Raw genomic sequence first — 19,873 nt, 5'->3', positions numbered from 1 at the left:
TCCTGGCTGGAACCATCATTAAAAGCTGGCAACAGAGCATTTTCCTATCAGTTTCCAATTGGAATGTTCTGTACACTGCAAAGTATATTTTGAGTATTTGCCTCTTTTTTGCTCCTAAAACTAACTGCATTCCTGTTTTGTTGGAAGGTCAGTAGTTGAATTTTTCGTATCAAGATACTCACTTGCTTTAAACAGAAGACAAAGTTCTTGGTTGCATAGTGAAAAGTTTATTTAAAGGGAATAAGTTCCAATATATTATTACAAATCAACCACAACACATCAAATATAAACAATACAAACCAAGTGTAGAAGGAATGCAAGCACACTATAAATATAGCCTTCATATATGTGCCCTTCAAAAAGAGTCCATTGCCATATTTTGTTAAAATATCCTCCATTTAAAACCCACCTCCTGGGAGCACATGAAAAGCAAACAGTTGGTGCTGAGAACTCTCTTTTGAAATCACAGGACATCAAAAATATTCACATCACATAGATAAGGACTGACAGGCAACCATCACAGTTCACAAGAACATATCTCTGAAAAAGGTATGACCAGTTGCTCCAAATCAAAAGCCTGTGCTGATGGCTTGGAGCTGAGTGGAAAGCAGCCTGTTTCCTTCTGAGGAGAGCAGTCACCTGGAGGTTGCAGGGAGGCCATCTCCAGCTATTTGTAATTTCCAAATGCAGCTCTTAAATGTCAAGGTCATTACTTGGCAAGGCCTCCTTAGCTGTGAGCTTTGTGGCTTGCATCCTGCTTCTTGCCCAAAGGACTTGACTCACCAGTCCAGATGGGTTTAAAACAGATAACCCTCAGAAAATTCTTCCTCTCTCCCTTCCCAATAAAGGCTACATTTAATATATGATGATTCTGAGAAAGCAACATGTAAAATCCAGACTGGAACCTAAAAAAGCCAAGGGGACTCAAATCTGCTATCCACCTGGCCTGATGCACCTTCAGCTGCAACAGCACCACAATTTCAGAATAAGTAGTCAGAGACTTTCTCCAGACAAATGTGGAATATCCTCACAAAAAACTCTCCTCCTCTCAATATACATTTGAACTCTGCTGGTTTATGTACCTTCTAAAATTTTATTTAGTTGGTATTTACTGCAAATCTACTTCTTTAGATAAATGCCTTAGCACTTTGACTCCTGCTAAACTCCTGGCTTCTTTCACAGTCTAATTAGCAATGTATTTAACACAATCAGTTCCCAGTTTTTCATTCTGCCAATTGTGAAGTTCTCATTCCTCTACATGACATTGTCACATCCAACATTTTCCCAGATATGAGAAAAGGAGAAATAGTCTTTCACATTTGAAGAAATAAAACAAACAAACAAACAAACAAAGAAACTTTGTTGCTTTGGTCTCTCATCCACCCTCAATATGCATACGCACACACCACTCACAACTCTGGATTTCAACACTTTTTTCAGAGAAAATTATGAATGGCCGTAAGAAACACTCTTCTGTGTCTATCTAGTGTTCCTCTGGTCCTTGGGTTTAGCATCAGCATATCAAAAGTAGTCCTCTGGTGTTCCTAGACATCTGACAGCAGCATATGAAGGCAAGAACATATGGCGCCAGGAAACTCAAATACCATTGTACTGCTCATCTTATAGCAACAAGGCAGTCTATGAACAGATTAGATCTCCAGGAACAGCCTATAGGGGCTCTCCCTGCCTGACCTTAGCAAGTACCACCCCCTACCCAAATGGGCAGAGAAATAAGAATAATTTCTTGTCATAATGACACCTATAGTTCTTATTTCAGACATGCTCTTTGTTCCTAAGGCACCTTGTGAAAAATCCTCTGCGGAGTGGCTTTAGTAGGGATAGTGGGACAAGAAGAAAGAGTCTAAGCAGTGGGGATGAAAATGAACTAATTTAGGGATTCATTCTCTACCCTAATTCCCCTCAAGTACAACAAAATCTTTCAGCAACTAGACCTGTAACAAGGTTTACATCAAACCCACCTCACCAGGCCCAGCACCACCACAGCTGACCCACTGCAGGCCATAGATGGAGGTTACATGCACACACACGTTCAAGGAGACAAGCTGACAGGGTAGAGCCACAAAGAAAGGCATGTGGCTGCCTCCTAGTCTCAGTGCATAGTAACTCGACTTTCTTAGCACCTGAAGTCAGGCAACTAAGCACATCCTCTTAATGCATTTTCATCTTGCCTGTTCATGCATTAAATGGGTCCCAAGCATTAATTTGCTGCAAAGCTGTGTCTGACACCAGTAACCTTTCCTGAGAACATGTATTACAGGTCTCCAAAGAGTCTGAGTAAATGTAATCAGTACCAGTGGTCCTTGATTTAAGCAATTTTAACTTTCTGTCCTCAGTAAAACACATACATTTTAAGCTCCTGCTGCTACGTTACACCTAAAGGAAAAAAAACAACAAAAACCAAAAAACAAACAAACAAAAAAACAAAACCACAAAGAAAAAAACAAAAAAACCCCCCAACCAAACCCAGAGAAAACAATGGAGAGCTTATTACCTTCTCTGACATAAAAAATGTTCAACAGATTAGTACCATTATTACAACTAACACTTATACAAGGTAATTTTTATACAAGTCTTTTGCTACAGGATTGTCATATGTCTCTGACTGAACATGTAAATTTTATTTAGAGCTAAATTATATTCAAAACAAAATGGAAAACAATTTTGTGCTTTCACAAAAGCAAACCCAAAATGCAAAAGAAGCTTCTTCCTTGATTTAGGTTTCTGAATTTCTAGAGACAATTTAGAGAGAAAAGAAACACATATTAAAACCTATTTGAAATCTTCCACAGAAACAGAGAGGAAATTTTCCTTTCCTGAGGATTAATTTTCCTCTCTGAAGTGCAACTGCATTTTAAATGTATTTTTCTTTCTTGATCCAAGGTCTAATTCCAAAGATCACTATTTAAATAAGAAGGGTTTTCATAACTGCCTAAGCCAGCTAGCAGGATTGCGTATAAATCCAGGAAATACGCCAAACTGTAAAAATGACACATACAAAATAAGATTATTTCTTTGAAACAACTATGGGTTTGATATTGAATGGGAATGGCTGCTGTTAATCACTAGCCACACAGCCAAGCTATTGGACTTATCACAAAATTAATAAAGACTCTGTATCCTTCCAAAAAGAAGTTGTCACTTGGATAATGAATGCTATTTGAATACCTGAGAAACAACATACTTGTATAATGTGGAAATTAAAGAAAATTTAAAAAAGAGGAATTATCCTGTGCAACTGTGAAGCTTTCCTGCAGATGAAATATTCCTAAAACTATCTTGTGTTCATAAGAGATATCAGATATTTCTGGGAAACTTAAGCAGTGAAACAACACACACCAAATGCTTTCAGTTCCACTGCAGTAGGCCTGGGAGTACACTGCATTTGCAGACCGGGCACATACACACTGGGATGACATTTCACATTCTTTTGGGCTTAAGTCAATGAGACCAGGTAGATGGGCACAGTTCCAAAAGAGTGACCCAAGCCTTATTAAAGGTTGGTCCACACTTCAGAAAGCAAGAACTGAACAACAGGTTTGCCATCTACAGTGCAAATTATCTTAACAAAACCCATTAACCAGTGGTTTGAAAACTGGCATATACTATTTAAGTGACTGATTGAAACTGGTTATAAGGCAGGCTTTATTGATTTTTTAAAACATGACAAAATATATTTCAAACCTTATTATGAGCAACAGACAGAAGGGGGAAGTAGCTGCAAGCTAGCAACAGGGATGCCACAGTATTAAGATGTTTTAGTGGTGATAACCCACTAGCCTCCAACAAGCTGTGCGGCTGAGGATCAGTAATTCTGGAGTATCTCATGTACATACAGGTCAGAGTTCACTTCAACATAAATCCTAATGATAAAGTGGAGTAGGTGCCAAATAGTGCATCATACATGAACCACCATGTACACACAAGGTTCTGCAGATCTCACAGCAAAGGACCAACAGCAATCATTGATTGGGGCAGTGCTGATATTGTAATCAGACTGAAAGGTCTATTCCATCTTCTGTTTAGCGCCTAGTGTGACAGTGTGCTCTCCCATCTCACTTCTACTTGAGCAATAGCCACCAGCAGTGGTCATGAGGGCTGTATTTGGCTTAAGCTGGACTCTGAGAAGACAGGTAAGAACACAACAGCTAGGGGTCAGCTGGGGATGAGGAAACCCAAACTACAGCTTGTATGGAAATACGACTGTAAGTCAGTCATCTTGCTCTATAAATAGTGGACAGCCCAAGGCCTGTTTACCCTCTCCTGCATGGCAGTAGGCTGTGCACCAGGATCTCCACTCGAGTAGGGATGCACCTTAGGGTTAACTTTTTGAGGCTCAGAGATCCTTGCTGTAACAAATTCCTGCTAAGTGCTTACTGCACTTAGCATGCAAAACTTCAAAATCTTAGCTGAGATACACAATTGACTGTGCACATATAATCCTCTGGATGTAAGCTGCTGTCCAAGTCTGGGACTCAGTTGGATTCAGCCACACCTAAATCCCCCTCAAGAAAGGAGTTTAAAAAGCAAGGGGGTTCCTTCTGAACCTCATGACTCTGCAGAGCGTCCTCCTGAGAGTTTTGTCTGACCCCATCCTCTATGAGGTAAAAAATTAAGTATACTTTGCCATCAAATCTTGTTAAACTATTGTCCCATTTACTCATAGAATAGTTTGGATTGGAAGAGGACCTTGAAGATCATCTTGTTCCAACCCCTCTCCCATGGGCAGGGACACCTTCAACCAGACCAGGGTGCTGTAGCTGCAGAGCTGTGTGTGGGAGACAGGTTACACACAGGAGTTGGAGTGCTGCACCTGTGCGGCTGTGCGTGCAGGAGATGGGTTACACCTGGTTCACAGCATGACCTGCATGGAGGATACCTGGTGAGGAGGGAGAGGGGATGGGTTTGGAAGCCATGAGAAAAGCCTTTGGAACATCTGGGAACAACTGGGCATGCTCCAGTTACTGCTGCATGTAGTGCTTCATGAGGCACAGATGTCCTGTGCTCTATCAGTAACAGAGGAGTCACACGTTGCAGTCAAGTCATGGTCAGTGCTGATGTTCCTGTCACAGCCCTGCCTTGCAGTCCTTGTCTATTAAAGTATTTTGTACCATGTGTGTGAGCTGACTGACATGACTGACATCTGCTCTCTGAATGATGCTTCATTAATCTCTTTGTCACATTTTTATCAGTAACTTTCATTATTCACAAACCAATACTTTAAAAAGGGCGGGGGAGTAAAATCCCTAAAAATTTTTGCTTGTGATTTTCTTTTCTAACTCAACTCTCTTTTAAACCAGAACCTGTCATGAAAGGATACTGCCAGTTGCAGAATGTGATGGATAACTCAGGTGCCTGGGCTGCAGAAGTGCCCTCATAACACTCAGCTGCTACTGCTGGGTTTGCTTATCAGCTTTTCAAGGAATTATATACTATATTGGTATGAATAGTTGTGTAAAATATAATGAAACTGTTACTGTATTTAGAGTGCTTCCAGAGATTTCACTAATTCAGATTTTATTAGCAATGACAGTTTGAATAAACTTTTAATGAAATGTTTATTTCTTTTATAAAACAGCTCATGAAAAAAATCTCATTTCTTAAAACCAGTTATTTAAACACTTTTCTTAGTCTAAAGGCCTAGTGAGCCTGGGGGTTTTTTGAGATTTTTTTACATCTCTGTCTGAATGTGAATTACTGCACTTCCTCAGATTTTCCTGCTTCACATCGCCTGTTACACTGTGTATCTGATGGATAGAGACCATAATTTGTAAGGATCCAGATACTTTTCCCTCTTTCTCATAAGACCCACTGGAAATGAAGTGTTGTCCCATCTTCTGACAATTTGGCACAGTTAATTCCAGCAGTGACCTTATTTTCAGAGACTGACTTTTGTTGTTAAAGCATTTACTAAACAAACTTGCCATTTTCCTGTCATTGGTACCTTTTATTCCTATATCATGTTTGAAGAAAATTATTAGCCTGATCCTCTCCTGTAAGATTCTACCTGATGCAGTCTTTTAGGGAATGAAACTAAGTGAAATTCCATAAACTTGTGACAATTTGGAGTTCACAGACTGACTTAAGCTCGTACCCACTTTTACAAAAACACTTCCATGACAAGCATTGAGTGATGAAGTATTTTTTCCAAATTAACAACATAAAAAATGATGTAAAGAACAACCCAGTGAAACCTCTAAGAAAATGTAAGTGCTATTTTTTATTTCCTCTAACAATCCTGCAGAGCTTCACCACTGAGTTTCAACACCACCAAGTTTTCCCAGAGCCTGCAGAACAGACTGAAGAATGCTGGCAGTATTCAGCACACATGTATGTGGCTGATCTTACTGCTCTGGGACATGACCAACTGCCGTATTTTATGTGCAGCGTTTCTTCTGGCATTGGCACATAGTGTTTCCTGGGTGATCATAAGTAGTTTTAAGGTATTTTCCACTGACTTGGTAAAAAAGGTTCATAAAATCATAGAATATGTTGAGTTGGAAGGGACCCATCACAATCATTGAGTCCAGCTCCTAGCCCTGCACAGGACACCCCGAGAATTACAGCATGTACCTGAGAGCGTTGTCTAAACGCTCCTTAAACTCTGTCAGGTTTGGTGCTGTGACCACTTCCCTGGGGAGCCTGTTCCAGTGCCAAACAACCCTGTGGGTGAAGAATCTTTTCCCAGTATCCAACCTAAACCTTCCCTGACTCAGCTTCATGCCATTGCCTCCAGTCCTGTCACTGGTCACAAGAATGAAGAGATTGGTACCTGCCTCTCCACTTTCCCTCATGAAGAAGTTGTAACTGCAATGAGGACTTCCCTCAGTCTTCTCCAGGCTGAACAGACCAAGTGACCTTGGCCACTCCTCACACAGCTTTCCCTCCAGGCCCTTCACCATCCTCACTGCCCTCCTTTGGATACTCTCTAAATGGCTTAATGTCTTTTTTATACTGTGGTGCCCAAAACTGCTCACAGTATTCCAGGTGAGGCCACCCCAGTGCAGAGCAGAGCAGGACAATCTCCTCTCCAGCCCAGCTGGCGATGCTGTGCCTGATGCCCCCCAGGACAGAGTTGGCCCTCCTGGTTGCCAGGGCACTGCTGACTTACATTCAGCTTGCCATTGACCAGGACCCCCAGGTCCGTTTCTGCAGCGCTCTTCTCCAGCCTCTCGTTCCCCAGTCTATACAGAACACACCAAATATCAAATGTTGTTAAATTGCTGTTTTATATCAGCAAACATACTACTACTTCTCTGTTAGAAGTGTGTCAGCAATATCTAGGACCTTGATAGCAAAGGATGAAAAAAAACCCAAGCCCCTTACTAAATTGCTCAGGCCTGATTCAAGTGCTGTAGAAAGGCCACAGGATGGTTCTTCATTTCATCCAAGACAGGTTAAAGGAAGGAATAGCCCCCTCCAAGCTGATAAATGAAAGAGCATCTTGCTCTGACAGATACAAAGCCCTACTGTTCTGTCTCCTTGTTCTTGAGCTGCTTGAATAAGGCAGCTTTGCAATTCCCCCCACCCCAGTGCACGTGCTCTCTCTTTTGAGGAAGGTGGCTGTTTTCTCCCCATCTCAGTGCCCAAAGCAGCAACTCTGCTCCTTGCCCACTCCCCCAGAAAACCACTGTGCTCCAAGCAGTGGTCTTTCAATTTCCACTCCTCCTGCTCCCAGCTTGGGCTGCCCTACTGTAGACTGACTACTCCCTCTCTTACCATCTTGACCTACTAAGTGCTCTGGGGTGGTGAATCAGTAAGCAGAGATAGTTAAAAGAGCTTGAATATGGAGCAAATTGCACAGCATTACAATATACCCTTAATAGGAAATATGCAACCCTCCTACAAGAGCAAAATCTTTGGCTTTAACTACCCCAAATAATTTTGTCCATCATTTTCTCTCAATAGAAGGAATAGACCAAGTAGAGGTGCTTTACCTGGACAACTAAAAAAAAACCAAAAACCTCAGAACTTCTCTAGTATCACCATGGAAAGTAATTTTGTGTCTCTGCAAAGAGGTATCAAAATGTAAATACAGCAGTATTCTTAGAAAAGAGAATGATTTCAAGTTAAAAAGTATTAAAATAAACAACAGTTAAACATGTTTTAAAATTCATCTCTGATGGATTAACTTCTCCTTGTTCAACTCAGCCACTACTTAAGCAGGTGATAACTAATACCATCACCAGTCACCAAAACATGCCAAGGAACTTCGTAGCAACACCTTTGCAACAGCAATAGGAGCTGACAAACTGCATTCCTCTGGGAGCCTTTTCCTTGCTACATATGGTTGCAATACCCGTGAACCAACATGCTGCTACTAAGAAACATTTCCTGTGTATTTATTGGTTGTATTCCAACCGATTTGTATTCATTTGGCATAGCAGTAAGTAATGTCTTCTGCTTCACATCTGGATTACACAAAAAGCTTTTGGTAATCACTGAAGTTTGAATCATCTACATATGCCTACAATCAACAGATATAACATCCAATTCTTCATCTATAGGAAAGCCTTCTAATGGACTATGAGGTGTGCATCCTGCTCCCACGCCCTGTTCAAACATGAGCTGTGACTCTCATTTGGGGCTCACCTGTTGTAGCACTGCCATGCCACTGCAGCACGGGCTGCTGCTGGCCAGCTGCACCCCCGCCCACTCGCATGAGTGGAGGAAGCACTGACTGCTGGTGACTGTAGTGACATTAGGTGATGGGGTTACCCTGGCTAAGTGACAAGCCAGCTGTGCTTCTGGATCACTGCAGCTAACAGCTGCCCTCTAGTGATGCAGATGCAGCAGGAGAGTTGGAAAAGTTACTCACAAAATTGTAACAGATTATTTTCACTTCATTTTGTACCAGCACAACAGATTGGAATCACAACCACCTGAACCTGGCTTAGGGCAATTGCCAGCTGTGATGTGAAGGCCAAGCCCAATGCCTGCATGGAGCAGACCTCCCAAAGTTTTAGAAAAAGAGCAGCTGCCTGGGAACAATCAGGCAGCCACAACTACCTTTCTCCCCATGGACACAGGCGAAGAAGGAGTGGGGAGAAACGAGTTCATGTCTGAAGAAGAGCTGGCAGAGTTGTGCCTTGGTTGTGTCCCACAGCAGTGCCCGTCAGGCTGTACCAGGGCTGGATGGCAGCCTGCTACATTCACCACCACCTGCCTGCCATCCCTGCCCCTTCCCTCTTCTTCAGCTAGTGTAATAGACGTGAAAGAACAGAGTCTTATTGCGGAGCAGGGAGTAGGAGTTATCAAATTTCAGCAGGTAGATGCCCTCGCCCGGGTACTCATGGCTGCCTGCCTGTACCTCCCGATGGCTGTTCCTCCGATACACAGGCATGATCTCTCCATAGCGGTTCCGCAGATAGCTTTTGGAGCCCCTTTCCACATCACCTACAGGGGACAGTCCTGAATGGGACACAGGAGACAAGTAAGTACCAGTTAGGCCACTACATAATCCAGGAGAAGACCAACAAGATCAGAACACAACGCAGACATGCAGCTATATGGAAGGCTAACTGTGATAGTATTACCCAGAGCATCTCCCCTAACCTTTCTGCAAATAATTCCTCAAAGTCCAGTCTTCCTTATCATAACAAAGGTCATATTGAGAACCAGTTCTCTTGGGAATACTGATGGGACAGCATTTACCAGATACCAGCCCAGTCTCCTCTCTTTTTAGCTAACCATTTAGACAGTTCACTGCTTTTATACACACAACAGTGCTTCTGTGATATAGACTTGAAGCAAATGAGAGGCAGGAAAGCTCTTAGCTACTACCTCATTGCGTCTATGCCCTCAATGCACTTCTCCAAGAGGATTCCTCATACAGGAGCCTACCTCTGTTTACAGGACCTGCAAAATTCAGACACCAACCCCCCAGCTACACTGGTCACACATACACTGAAGCCACAGAACAGGCAACATTGCTGTGTGTTTCCCAAGTACAGTGACACAGGTAGCAAACATTTCAAATACAGCCAGAAGGAGCTACTGATGTACTGGGGAAAAAAAGAAAACAAGAAAGAAACAACAACCAAGCAAAAATAAAAAAAAAAGAAAAAATTCCCCACAAACATAACAAACAAACAAAAAGCAAAACAAAACAAAAACCAAAAAACCGAACCAAACAAGAAACAGGAAAAAAAAACCCAAACAAAAAAACCCAAACACCACATCCAAAATCCTTTTGCCTCTAGAAATTTTGCTGCCAGAAATTTCTCAGTCTAAGAGTCTAAGAAAAACAGTCAGGTTAAAATTTCAGACTTTAATCTTTTTATCAGCTAGAAGTTGACTGAGTGAATTCTCATTTCATTTTTCAATGTGTTCAATTCTAAGAATGCTCTTGGAGAGGACAGCCATTGCCATATGCTGAAGCAGGAAGGAACAAATGCTTTCTTATCCCTCTAACCAAAACCCCAAAAGGCTACAAGGATAGCAAATGAGCTGGCTAAACAAAGCAGATGGAAATTATAGCATCTGACAGATACTATCAGAAGCACGACAACAAGAACCACAAATTAACATTTATAGGATCTGCACTAACCTTCAATTTCCTCATCCTCCTCTTCATCCTCCTCATCACTGGATTCACTGACCTGAACAGTAATGGCAGTGCTAGTAACTGTGGTCCAGTCAAAATAGACTCCAAACCCAATGTCATAGTCATCTGTAGCAAACTCCCAGCAAATGCATTTCCCATCAGGATGGGTTGGCACACGGACTGTCACCACCTCGCCTCGCTTCACCACCATCCGGCCATTCTTCTCCTTTCCCATCTTGGCTTTGAATTCCTTCATCTTCTCAGTGGTCCACATGGTGGGTGCAGCCAGAGGGGGAGGCTGAGCTGAGAGAAGAGATCATGGGCTTACGTGATTTTTCATTACTGACAAACTGTTATCTGAAAACAGTGAAGCTATTTCTGATAAGGGCCCTGCATTCTGCGGCCTGCTTCCAGAAGCCCTAGATGTGAAGTTTTTCCACTCACTAGCCAGGACCCCAAATTTCCAGCAGGAATTAGAAGTGTCTCCAGGACAGTCTCTGCTCTTCTAGCCAGGGCAGGCACTTAAAAAATTACCCAAACAAGAGTTCTGCCTTCAGGACTCACCTTTCCTCTGCTCCCCAAGGAGGTCTGCAGTCTCCAGCTCAGCTGTAAGGATATCCACAGCACCAGTGTGATCTGACTGAATCATGACTATATCCCCTACTCCCTGAGGTACATGGTAGTTGGTTACTCGAACAACAGGTTCCTGCACAAAGCACATAAGAAACATTGTCACAACAACCATCCTGGTTAAATAGTCTCTGCCTGGATTTGAAATAACTCAGTAGTAATTCAGGCATCTTTGTGAAACCAAGTCAGACCTGCAGAAGCTTCTATTATTAGTGTAAAATAACTGGCTAGCTCTGAGACACCTCTCAGCATTGTTTCCCCCACTGCACCAAAGTCATGAACTTTGAAGTCAAATGCTGCATTAGTGTCACAAATTACTCTCCCCTTGGCCTCCCCAGGAGTCCCTGGGCAGGCACATTTTTGCACTTGCATCAGAGTTAATTGTCACCCCTCAACAACGAAACAGCCTTCTTTGATTTAGCTGACTATTCTTGGAACAAATTCCCAACACACAATCTCTCTAGGACAGCCTTTCAGCTCTGTGGTGCATCTAGACTACAGCCACAATCAAACTTGCTCTATCCTAGTTAAATGTCCATCTGGTTCACTAGGTCCTCTCTCCTCACATATGCAAACTCAGAGGTCCTGAACTGGGTGTCACTTGCACAGGTTTTCCTGACTCTAGCTGTATGGCAAACAAATCAGCTGCTCATAAGAAGAAACCCAGGACTTTCAGTTCCCCCTTACAGAAACCTGCAAGAACAGAATTCCCAGAAGCACCAGATAAGTGCAGAAGGTGAGAACTACCTTGAAGCCTCAGCAAGCAAGGAAGCAAGGACTAGCCAAAGACACAAGAGGGATTTTGCAAATCAGATGGATACCATTTATCTCCCTCTGAGGTATAGGAAAAAAAATGTAACTGAATCTATGTTAATACTACTTTTATCTTAACACAACCCTTAGAGCCTCAGTCCCATAGTGGTAAGCACAGCAGTAGGGTGGGAGAACTGTTGCTGCACCTCTTTGTTTTCAGACATAAGAAACACCCCTCTACCTTCTTGAAGGACTGGATTTGGTCAGGTAGCTTCTCTTCTAGTTCAGCCACTTTTTGGTCCTCTGGGGTGCCAACTTCTTCCTTTGAATCCTCTGTTGTGTCTGCACTCAGATGCGCCCCAGCCTGTGACCTTTTGGAGGAAGAGAGCACTACAATTCAGCACTGGCACCCAGGGCACAGCCAGCAGAGGAATCACTGCTCTGGAAGTTAAATTCAAATGAACTGAAGGGAACAAGCTTCTGTGGTCAGCACCTGCTAACTGGACAAAGAGCCCCTGCCATCCCAGTCCTGCCATCTCTGCATGACCATCTTCCACGTGAGCCAGAGGGAGCAAATTCAGTGGGATGGTCCATACTTACTGTCCTTTAGATGGCAGAAATTCACTGCACTCACCTCACAGCATGCTGGCTCACCAACCCTGTACTAATGCAGACATCAGTAGCAACTTTTCTGCCCAAGAAAGGACAACTTTTATGCTGCTACTGCATGGCATCTGCATACTCCATCAGAAATCAACTGGACCAGTGAAAGAATTCAAAACTATTTTGACAGCCATCCTAAGAATGCCATCTATTTAAATGGCCCATTATGCCTTTCCAATTAGCAATCCCAACAGATACAGGGAGCACACAGGTGTTTCTGCCATATTCAAATACACTCCACAGATATGCAAGCCATAAGACATACAATGGGCAGCACAATAACTTAAGCAAAGAGGCCAAGTACTGCACTGTAACAAAAGAAAATGGACATGTTAAAACAAAAAGAAAGCTACTTAGCAGAAAAAGAACGGGCAAGAAAGGAAACATCTTTGGCATTTATTCTCTGATGAGGTTTTTCTTCTAAATGAAATTGAAAAAAAATTGCTGCATGTTGTCTATAGCTGGACTTATCATTGCAAATGAACTCAGATGGATGCCATAAGAGTGTCCTCTGTAATGCTCTCATTATGTATATGAAAATTCTGTGAGAAGTAATTTAATATTGAATAAGAATAGGAAGAGTTGCCCTTTTGAAAATCAAAAACTTCTCACAGCACTATAACACCAACGTCAACTGCCTTGCTCTAAAGGACTGGAAACATGTGAACAAAGTATTAATGGAAAATACATGCATTTTCTCAGATGTCTCCTTTCAGAAATGAGAAGAATTCTCATTAGCAAGGAAGCAGACTATCAACATAGTTTGGAATAATTAAAAATAAAATAAAATATACACAGCTCAATTCAGACACATTCTGCATCCACAGAGAAGACTTGAAGAGGTCAAATGTGGCTTTTGTTTTCAAATTTGTTACTCCTATGGCGGTACAGAATTTACCCAGGAACAAAGCCATTTTTTACTTACACTCCCTCAACACTGTGATTTCGTTTCCTAAAATTGGCATGATAGATCAAAAGGTCTGTAAGAACAAGTCAAAATGAGTTGAATAGCAGGATGGAAATGGCAGCAGATGGACAGCATAAGAAGGAACACTTGGTGGGAACAATTTTTTAAAAGAAGAATTATTGGACTTCCATGCTATCATTTTCCAGTCCATTTGCATTTTATATTAGCAGTTGCATGAACATACCTAGAAAGGCTATTTGGTAATTTTCTACCATAGGTGCATACATCTGCTCAAAAAGCTCTCCATCAACACAGGAGCTTTCGTAGCTTGGGAATTTTTTCCTCCAGATATCACTGATCCCCAAGAGTCTCACTGAGAGATTAGGAAGAGCTACACAAGCTTTACTAGCAGACTTACAAAGTTCAGCTGGCTCCTCCTCACACAACCCTTTTGGGCCACCTCCATCCCTTTCAAAGAAGATCTAAATTAGGACAAATTTAATAGGTAATGTCCACAAGTATCCATCATCTTCTTTGGCCATTTTGCCCATGGTCTGTATTAATCTCTTCAAAGAAAATTAGATGATGTAATAAAAAGATGGAAGAACTTTTAGAGTCAAGAAGGCTGATAGAGATGTTAGAGGCATCAAACTAAGTAGTGTAGTTTGTTGTGGATTTTTCCTGGTTTTTTGCTGTTTTTTGGATGAAGTTGTGGTTTACCTACTGTAATTAACTCACACATTTCTGAAATTGTATCCTGTGTAACAAATGTATAATGGTAAATTAAACTCCACTGCATAATATTAGTGCTTGTAACCCATGAAATTACTTGGCCACAAACACCACACACCTAGCAGGTACCAACAAGCCAAATATCTGATAACAGGGCTGATCAGCAGCATTAATGGAATGGCACAGAAAACAATGAAGAAAAAAGTCAAAACATTGTCAAGAACATAGTAAAAGGTGTTTTCTTGTACAGCTTCCACCAGATTTATAGACAGTGGGCATGCTCAGTTATGTAAGTATCCTTCAGACAGGATATAGAAAATTTCCCACTGAAAATGTATTAGCTCTTATAATGGGTTACAAAACCTTGCACAGTTCCTTTCAAGCTGACTGACTCTGTGATTTTAATAGCTGAGCCATGAGCTACACAAGTTTTAAAACAACCTTAAAGCCTGTAAGAACAGGCCCTCCTGTACTTATTCTGGTATATACTGTCCCAAAGCAGGCAATTCAGTCTCCACCCCTTCTTTTTACCTCCATAGAACAAATTGCCACATGGAAGAGGTCACAGGAGTGAACAGACTGTCATGCACATGGGCCACAACACACAAAAATATTTTCCTACCCGCTCTGCGAAGTACTGGACTCCAAAGAATCAACTAGCTGATCTGCAGGCTCTGTCTTTTGGGCTGAGTCTTCATTTTCTAACAACAAACAGAATATACGAAGAGAAGGTGAAATAAATGTTGGTGTTTATAATAAACTGACAGGAGGAGAAACTGCAGCCAGCACTCAAACGCTGACAAGGTCACACAGCTGTGGAACAAAGAGCTGTGCCAACCAGTTTTTCATGTTGTGAGCTGTATCTAGCACCTTGTGGAACAAAGATGTTTAATGGGCTCAACCCCAGGTAAGGGAGAACAAAAACTTATGCATGTTTTTGGTGTAAAGCCATTCTCAGAAGCAGTGTTCATTCAGGAATCACTAATCCTAGCTTTAGAAGGACAGAACAAGGCCGAATTTCATCATGTAAAGCTGAGCTGACAAAGCCCTGGAAAAAGCAATCATGCAGCAGTTCACATAGGACACTGACGAGATGGAAATTCCTAGGTCACTGCTAGAAGGACTCTCTATAAACATGGCTCCTGGTCTTCCCCGAGTCTACTGAACTCAGGGAAAGCTCCGGCCCCCTACGACTAAGGTATGCGCTCCACAGCCCTGCTGTCGGAGCGCGTTAAGGCGGTGAACAGCGCACGGACAAGCTGCAGCTTTTGCAGGTGGCTGGTGCCGCTCGGAGCCGCTGGCCGCTCCCGAGAGTCAGGGCGGGAAGGAGGCAGCTCCAGCCCAGGGGCACGCAGCCCGGCACGGTCCAGCTCCCGCCGACACGGGACCTCTCTCACCGCGGAAAGCACAGCCCTCCATCAATCCTCGCTCTTCCCACTGCACCGGGAGGAACTCTCGCTGCAGCTCCAGGCGCCCGAGCAGCCGGTGAGTCGCGCAGAGACCACAGCCCGCCCCTCTCCGCACAGCCCCGGCACCGCACTGCCACCGGAGAGAGCTGCCACCGCGGAAATACGGCTTCTCCGGAAGAAACGAACAAACCCACCGCGTAAAGGAAACTCTCCCCGGCAGGCCAACGCTAAACACGCGTCCCGGGCTGCCCCCTGCCCTGCTCAGCCCGTACCTGCGCGGCCGCGGGGCGCGGTGCCGTCGCCCGGGGGCTCGGAGCGAGAGAGCGCGTCCGACATGGGCACGGCTCGGCGGGCGGCCGGAAACACCCGAGCGGGGCCGGAGCGGGGAGGCCGGAAACACCCGAGCGGGGGGGACGGAAACACCCGAGCGAGTGCGTGTGAGCCGGGCCGCAGGGAGATGGTGGCGCCTCGGTGCTCATCCCTCAGCCTCCCCCCTCGACAACGCAGCCAATCAACATCTGGTTCTGCAGAGCCGCGGGGCGCGGGCGGCGTTGCAGGCTGACAGCTGGGAGCGAGTGGCGGAAGGGACAACGGAACGCACCTCCAGGAAGTGATGGTCGCCATGGCAACGGGGTCCCGGAAAGACGCGTTGCCGCGGTGGCCTGGGGATGGAGCCAGTGGGGCAGCCTGAGCCCCCGGGCGCCGGGGGGACGCCGTCCGTCAGCCCCTTCCTGACCTGGAGCGCCGAGGAGGTGGCTGAGTGGGTGGCACAGCTCGGCTTCCCCCAGTACAAGGTGCGGGGCTGCCGGCCCGGGCGGGAAAGCCCCGCTCTAGGCGCCGCCTGGCCCGGTAGCCCTGAACTGAGTGTGTGCGTGTGTGAGCGGCAGGGGAGGCGGTAGTGGCAGAGGCGACCCGTCTTTCCCTCCGCTTCCCTACCCAGGAATGCTTCAGGGCCAACGGCATCACCGGCCGCCGCCTCATCCTCGCCAACTGCTCCAACCTGCCCGCCATGGGTGTCACGGACTTCGGCCACATGCAGGTGCGCCCGCTGCGGTCCCCGAGCTCCCTCCTCAGCCCCTCGGAGCCCGGCTGGCCCTGCCTGTGGCCTGCCTGCCCGGCAGAGCGCTGATTCAAAGAGTGAGCCTGAAACTGGAGAGCCGACTTCATTCAGTCACATTTTTAGAGTCTTTTCAGATACAGGTCTTTAGCTGTCTGCAGATCTAGGGCTTCTCTGGGGCACCATACGTGCTTAGCCTTCCTTTAAGCTTATGTCTCCCCTCTGGCCCCATAAAATTGCTTAGCAGGATGCACACACTCTCAGAATTTCTTTTCAGTAATTTTCCACTTACTGATTTGTAGAACTTCTGAAAATCTAGTTTTAACCTGCAGCAATTGAGCCACTGATCACAAGCAGCAGAAGGGCCACTCGTTATTTCCTTGTTTTGCGGTTTGCTGGACGCAAACAGGAACTCTGTCTCTTCCTCATTTTATGAACGTGTAATTGGTCTTTTTCCCTTCAAACCCACATATTTTCTTTGACAAACACTGATAGTTAAGGCTGCATTTCGGGGCTATAGTCTGGCCTTCCAAAATTTCCTAAAGATTCAGAAAATCAATAAGTTGACTTAAATTTCATTACCCTCTTTCACTTCCCTGGTGGAGACCACAGGGGGACTCAGGGCTGCATTTACAGAGCCAAATAATCTGTTTCACATCATAATTTGAAGTTGCTTTCCCCAGAAAACACAGGTAGAAGTTCAAGCCAGGAAAAGAGAAGAAGCTTTATGCTCCAGTGACTAGAATATTAACACTGTTTGTTTTATTCTACAGCACCAAAATGCAATTTCACCACTGTTCTGTCTGGTTGCACAGTCTTAACTGTTTGTCTGAAACAAAATATGCCGCCAAAAACATTGAGTGGTGCCATGACTTTGCCTGTTGTTTTGAGAGAAAGGCATTAATTTACACTTAGTTTTTCAGACAGCAGCCCTTCTAGAAAATTCCTGGTACATGCAGATGGAGACTCAATAATCATTTGTGCTTTCCAAAAGGGGCAAGAATTTTATAGGCTTTGTAAGCCTCATGCTCATATTGGGATATAGGGATTCTGTATGGTGTTAGTTCAACTGCTGAGTAATACTAAGCCATGGCTTAGGGATATCAACTGTAACCCATTCTTCCTCCTGTAGGAACTGAAATTCCTCAAGATAAGTGATAGACAGCCAGGACAGTAAGCCAAGCAGTAAGCTTGGAAATGAGACTGTCTCAGTAATGTTTTCCAAAGCTTGCAAGTAAATTGGGAACATCTTACAGACTTCAGTGGAACCTAGATGTTCTTGAAGGTCATGCTGTATCCTGCTAGTTATTTGTGTTTTGAAGAAGTTTTCTCTGATAGAATCCAAACATGCGGAGCTCTGCAAGATGTGGCCCTTTGGGTCTTTCAGAAGTGTGTTCTAGAGCAGGTGAAACGTTAAAGCCGCAATTTCCCAACAAGAAATGTAAACAAAAGGCCATGAGCAGTCAAAACTGATACAGTTACTATTGAAATAAGAGTGATAGCATCAGCTCAGTGAGACAGGAACTGTTTGCAGTTTAGGGGAAATGGCAGTTTGATAGAGAGCTACACAGCTAAGTAGGTGGAAGCTTTGCAGCATGGACAAGTGACATTACTGCTGGTTTTAGTCCTACTGTACTGGTATTTTAAATGTCAAAACCACTTAAGATACCAGTCTGGTGTTCTTTTGTTATCACTAAAAGTAGGGTACTACTCTTCAGAGTCAAGCTAAAGCTGGGGGAAGGTTTTGAGCAAATACTGTGGAAGATCAGTAAAACCTTGCAAATTGTATTTTGAGTCTTCAATCAAATTAGATGGTTAAATTCTCAGAAGTTACTTCAAAAACAATGGCAAGGCTCTGATCACTGACAGTTCCAGGTCCAGCTGGCTCAGGCAGCCATACACTCATCATTTTCTAAATGAACAGTATGACCTTTTGCTAATTATTTTTTGCACCTGTGTGTAGACTCTGTCATTGGCATTATAATTTAACAGCCATGATTTTGCATTCAGCAGAAGAGACTGTAGTTCATTCACTCATAACTTGTCTGCTCTTGAAGAGTGAAGAGGAAAGCAGAGCTATATTCATGCCACTAAGAGACCAGATGTGATGGCATCTCTGATAATAAATCTGGAGAGAAAGTGATCTGCACTGTGTCAGAGAGGGCTTATGGTTCAGATCCCCCTTGTGTTGCAACTTCAAGTGTGACACTGTTCTAAAATTCAGAAAATAATTTTTCTGCTTCTCTGACATGGAATGGATGGTTTTAGCTGTTGCCCTGTTGTCTTGGTTTGAAAAATGAAAATTTCTGGTGTTTTATCTTGTATTTCAGGAAATTTCACGACATGTGCGAGAGTTGCTGGGGATTGAGGAGCCTCTCTTCAAAAGATCTATTGCCCTCCCATACAGAGACAATATGGGTCTCTTCCTAGAGAGAAAGGCACCAACAGGAAAGAAAGCAGATGCCCTCACCTTCTCAGAGTTTATCCAAAAAGCAGGACTGGAGCCCTATTCTTCTATATAGTTCCTTCGTTGCAAGGATCCCAGACCATGGTGGGAGTGGATGCTGTCCCTGCATTGCAGAACATGCAGATGCAAAATTAGAGACTCATGCTGTACTTTTGCCTTTGTAAGAAGCCCAGCAGCAACAGCAGACTGTACCCTTATTACCTTGCAGATTGTTCAAGGAAGTAGAGTTCCATCTTTTCATAATTATAAAAAAGGCCACTGCAGCTCTAAGATATTTGATTACACTAAACCCATTCCCACATTGACTTTTTTCTGCAATCCTTCATTTGCTTACAGGAACCAAGTGAAGTGGAAGCTGTAGACCAGACTGTACCATTGTCTTTCACTTCTGCTCCACAGTTGATTAAAAAAGACCAAAAACCAATCATAGACATATTTTAAGCACAAGTGATTGATAACAACTTCCCAGATGCTCAAGTGAATAGATTTGTCCCAGGCTCCAGTGCCTGCAGACAGGGCTTGCTCTGAAGCCCTGATGTAAGATAAATGGCATATACAATAAGTACTGTACAGGTGTGGCGACAGCTGCTGTCAGCAATCATAATTAAGCAAGGGGTCTAGTTCAACATGCATAACTAATCCCTGGGCACACCACAGAAAGGATTTCCTGTGAGGCAAAACCAGGCAGGCA

General features: G+C 43.8%; 2 protein-coding genes across 4 annotated transcripts; one reads left to right on the top strand and one right to left on the bottom strand.

Annotated features, from left to right (window-relative positions):
• Positions 1 to 204: 204 nt before the first annotated feature.
• TMED8 (transmembrane p24 trafficking protein family member 8) lies at positions 205 to 16,282 on the bottom strand. Of its 3 annotated transcripts, none has more exons than XR_014852521.1 (7): positions 15,931 to 16,282; positions 14,872 to 14,950; positions 12,189 to 12,318; positions 11,129 to 11,270; positions 10,568 to 10,867; positions 2,449 to 9,429; positions 205 to 2,394 (listed from the first exon to the last, which is right to left on the bottom strand). XR_014852521.1 is itself a non-coding variant. In XM_085061669.1 (7 exons), exons 1-7 carry the CDS (start codon positions 16,280 to 16,282, stop codon positions 9,212 to 9,214), a joined length of 1,095 nt encoding a protein of 364 aa, XP_084917795.1. In that variant the 3' UTR covers positions 205 to 9,211. The 3 variants fall into 3 exon arrangements, 2 of the variants coding, with proteins under 2 accessions (XP_084917795.1, XP_084917794.1); XM_085061669.1 differs by having other exon boundaries at positions 205 to 9,429; positions 10,568 to 10,619; positions 10,746 to 10,867; XM_085061668.1 differs by having other exon boundaries at positions 205 to 9,429.
• A 36-nt stretch (positions 16,283 to 16,318) lies between these two features.
• SAMD15 (sterile alpha motif domain containing 15) lies at positions 16,319 to 19,611 on the top strand. The gene is given in 4 exon segments (XM_085061670.1): positions 16,319 to 16,452; positions 16,599 to 16,697; positions 19,046 to 19,234; positions 19,237 to 19,611. Coding segments are annotated over 4 exon segments (495 nt in total). The 5' UTR covers positions 16,319 to 16,326; the 3' UTR covers positions 19,318 to 19,611.
• Positions 19,612 to 19,873: the final 262 nt, after the last annotated feature.

This window comes from Lichenostomus cassidix, chromosome 5, assembly GCF_008360975.1.
Source record: "Lichenostomus cassidix isolate B80296 chromosome 5, HeHo_3.0, whole genome shotgun sequence".
Lineage (NCBI taxonomy): Eukaryota > Metazoa > Chordata > Aves > Passeriformes > Meliphagidae > Lichenostomus > Lichenostomus cassidix.
This window is presented reverse-complemented; position numbering and strand designations above follow the sequence as displayed.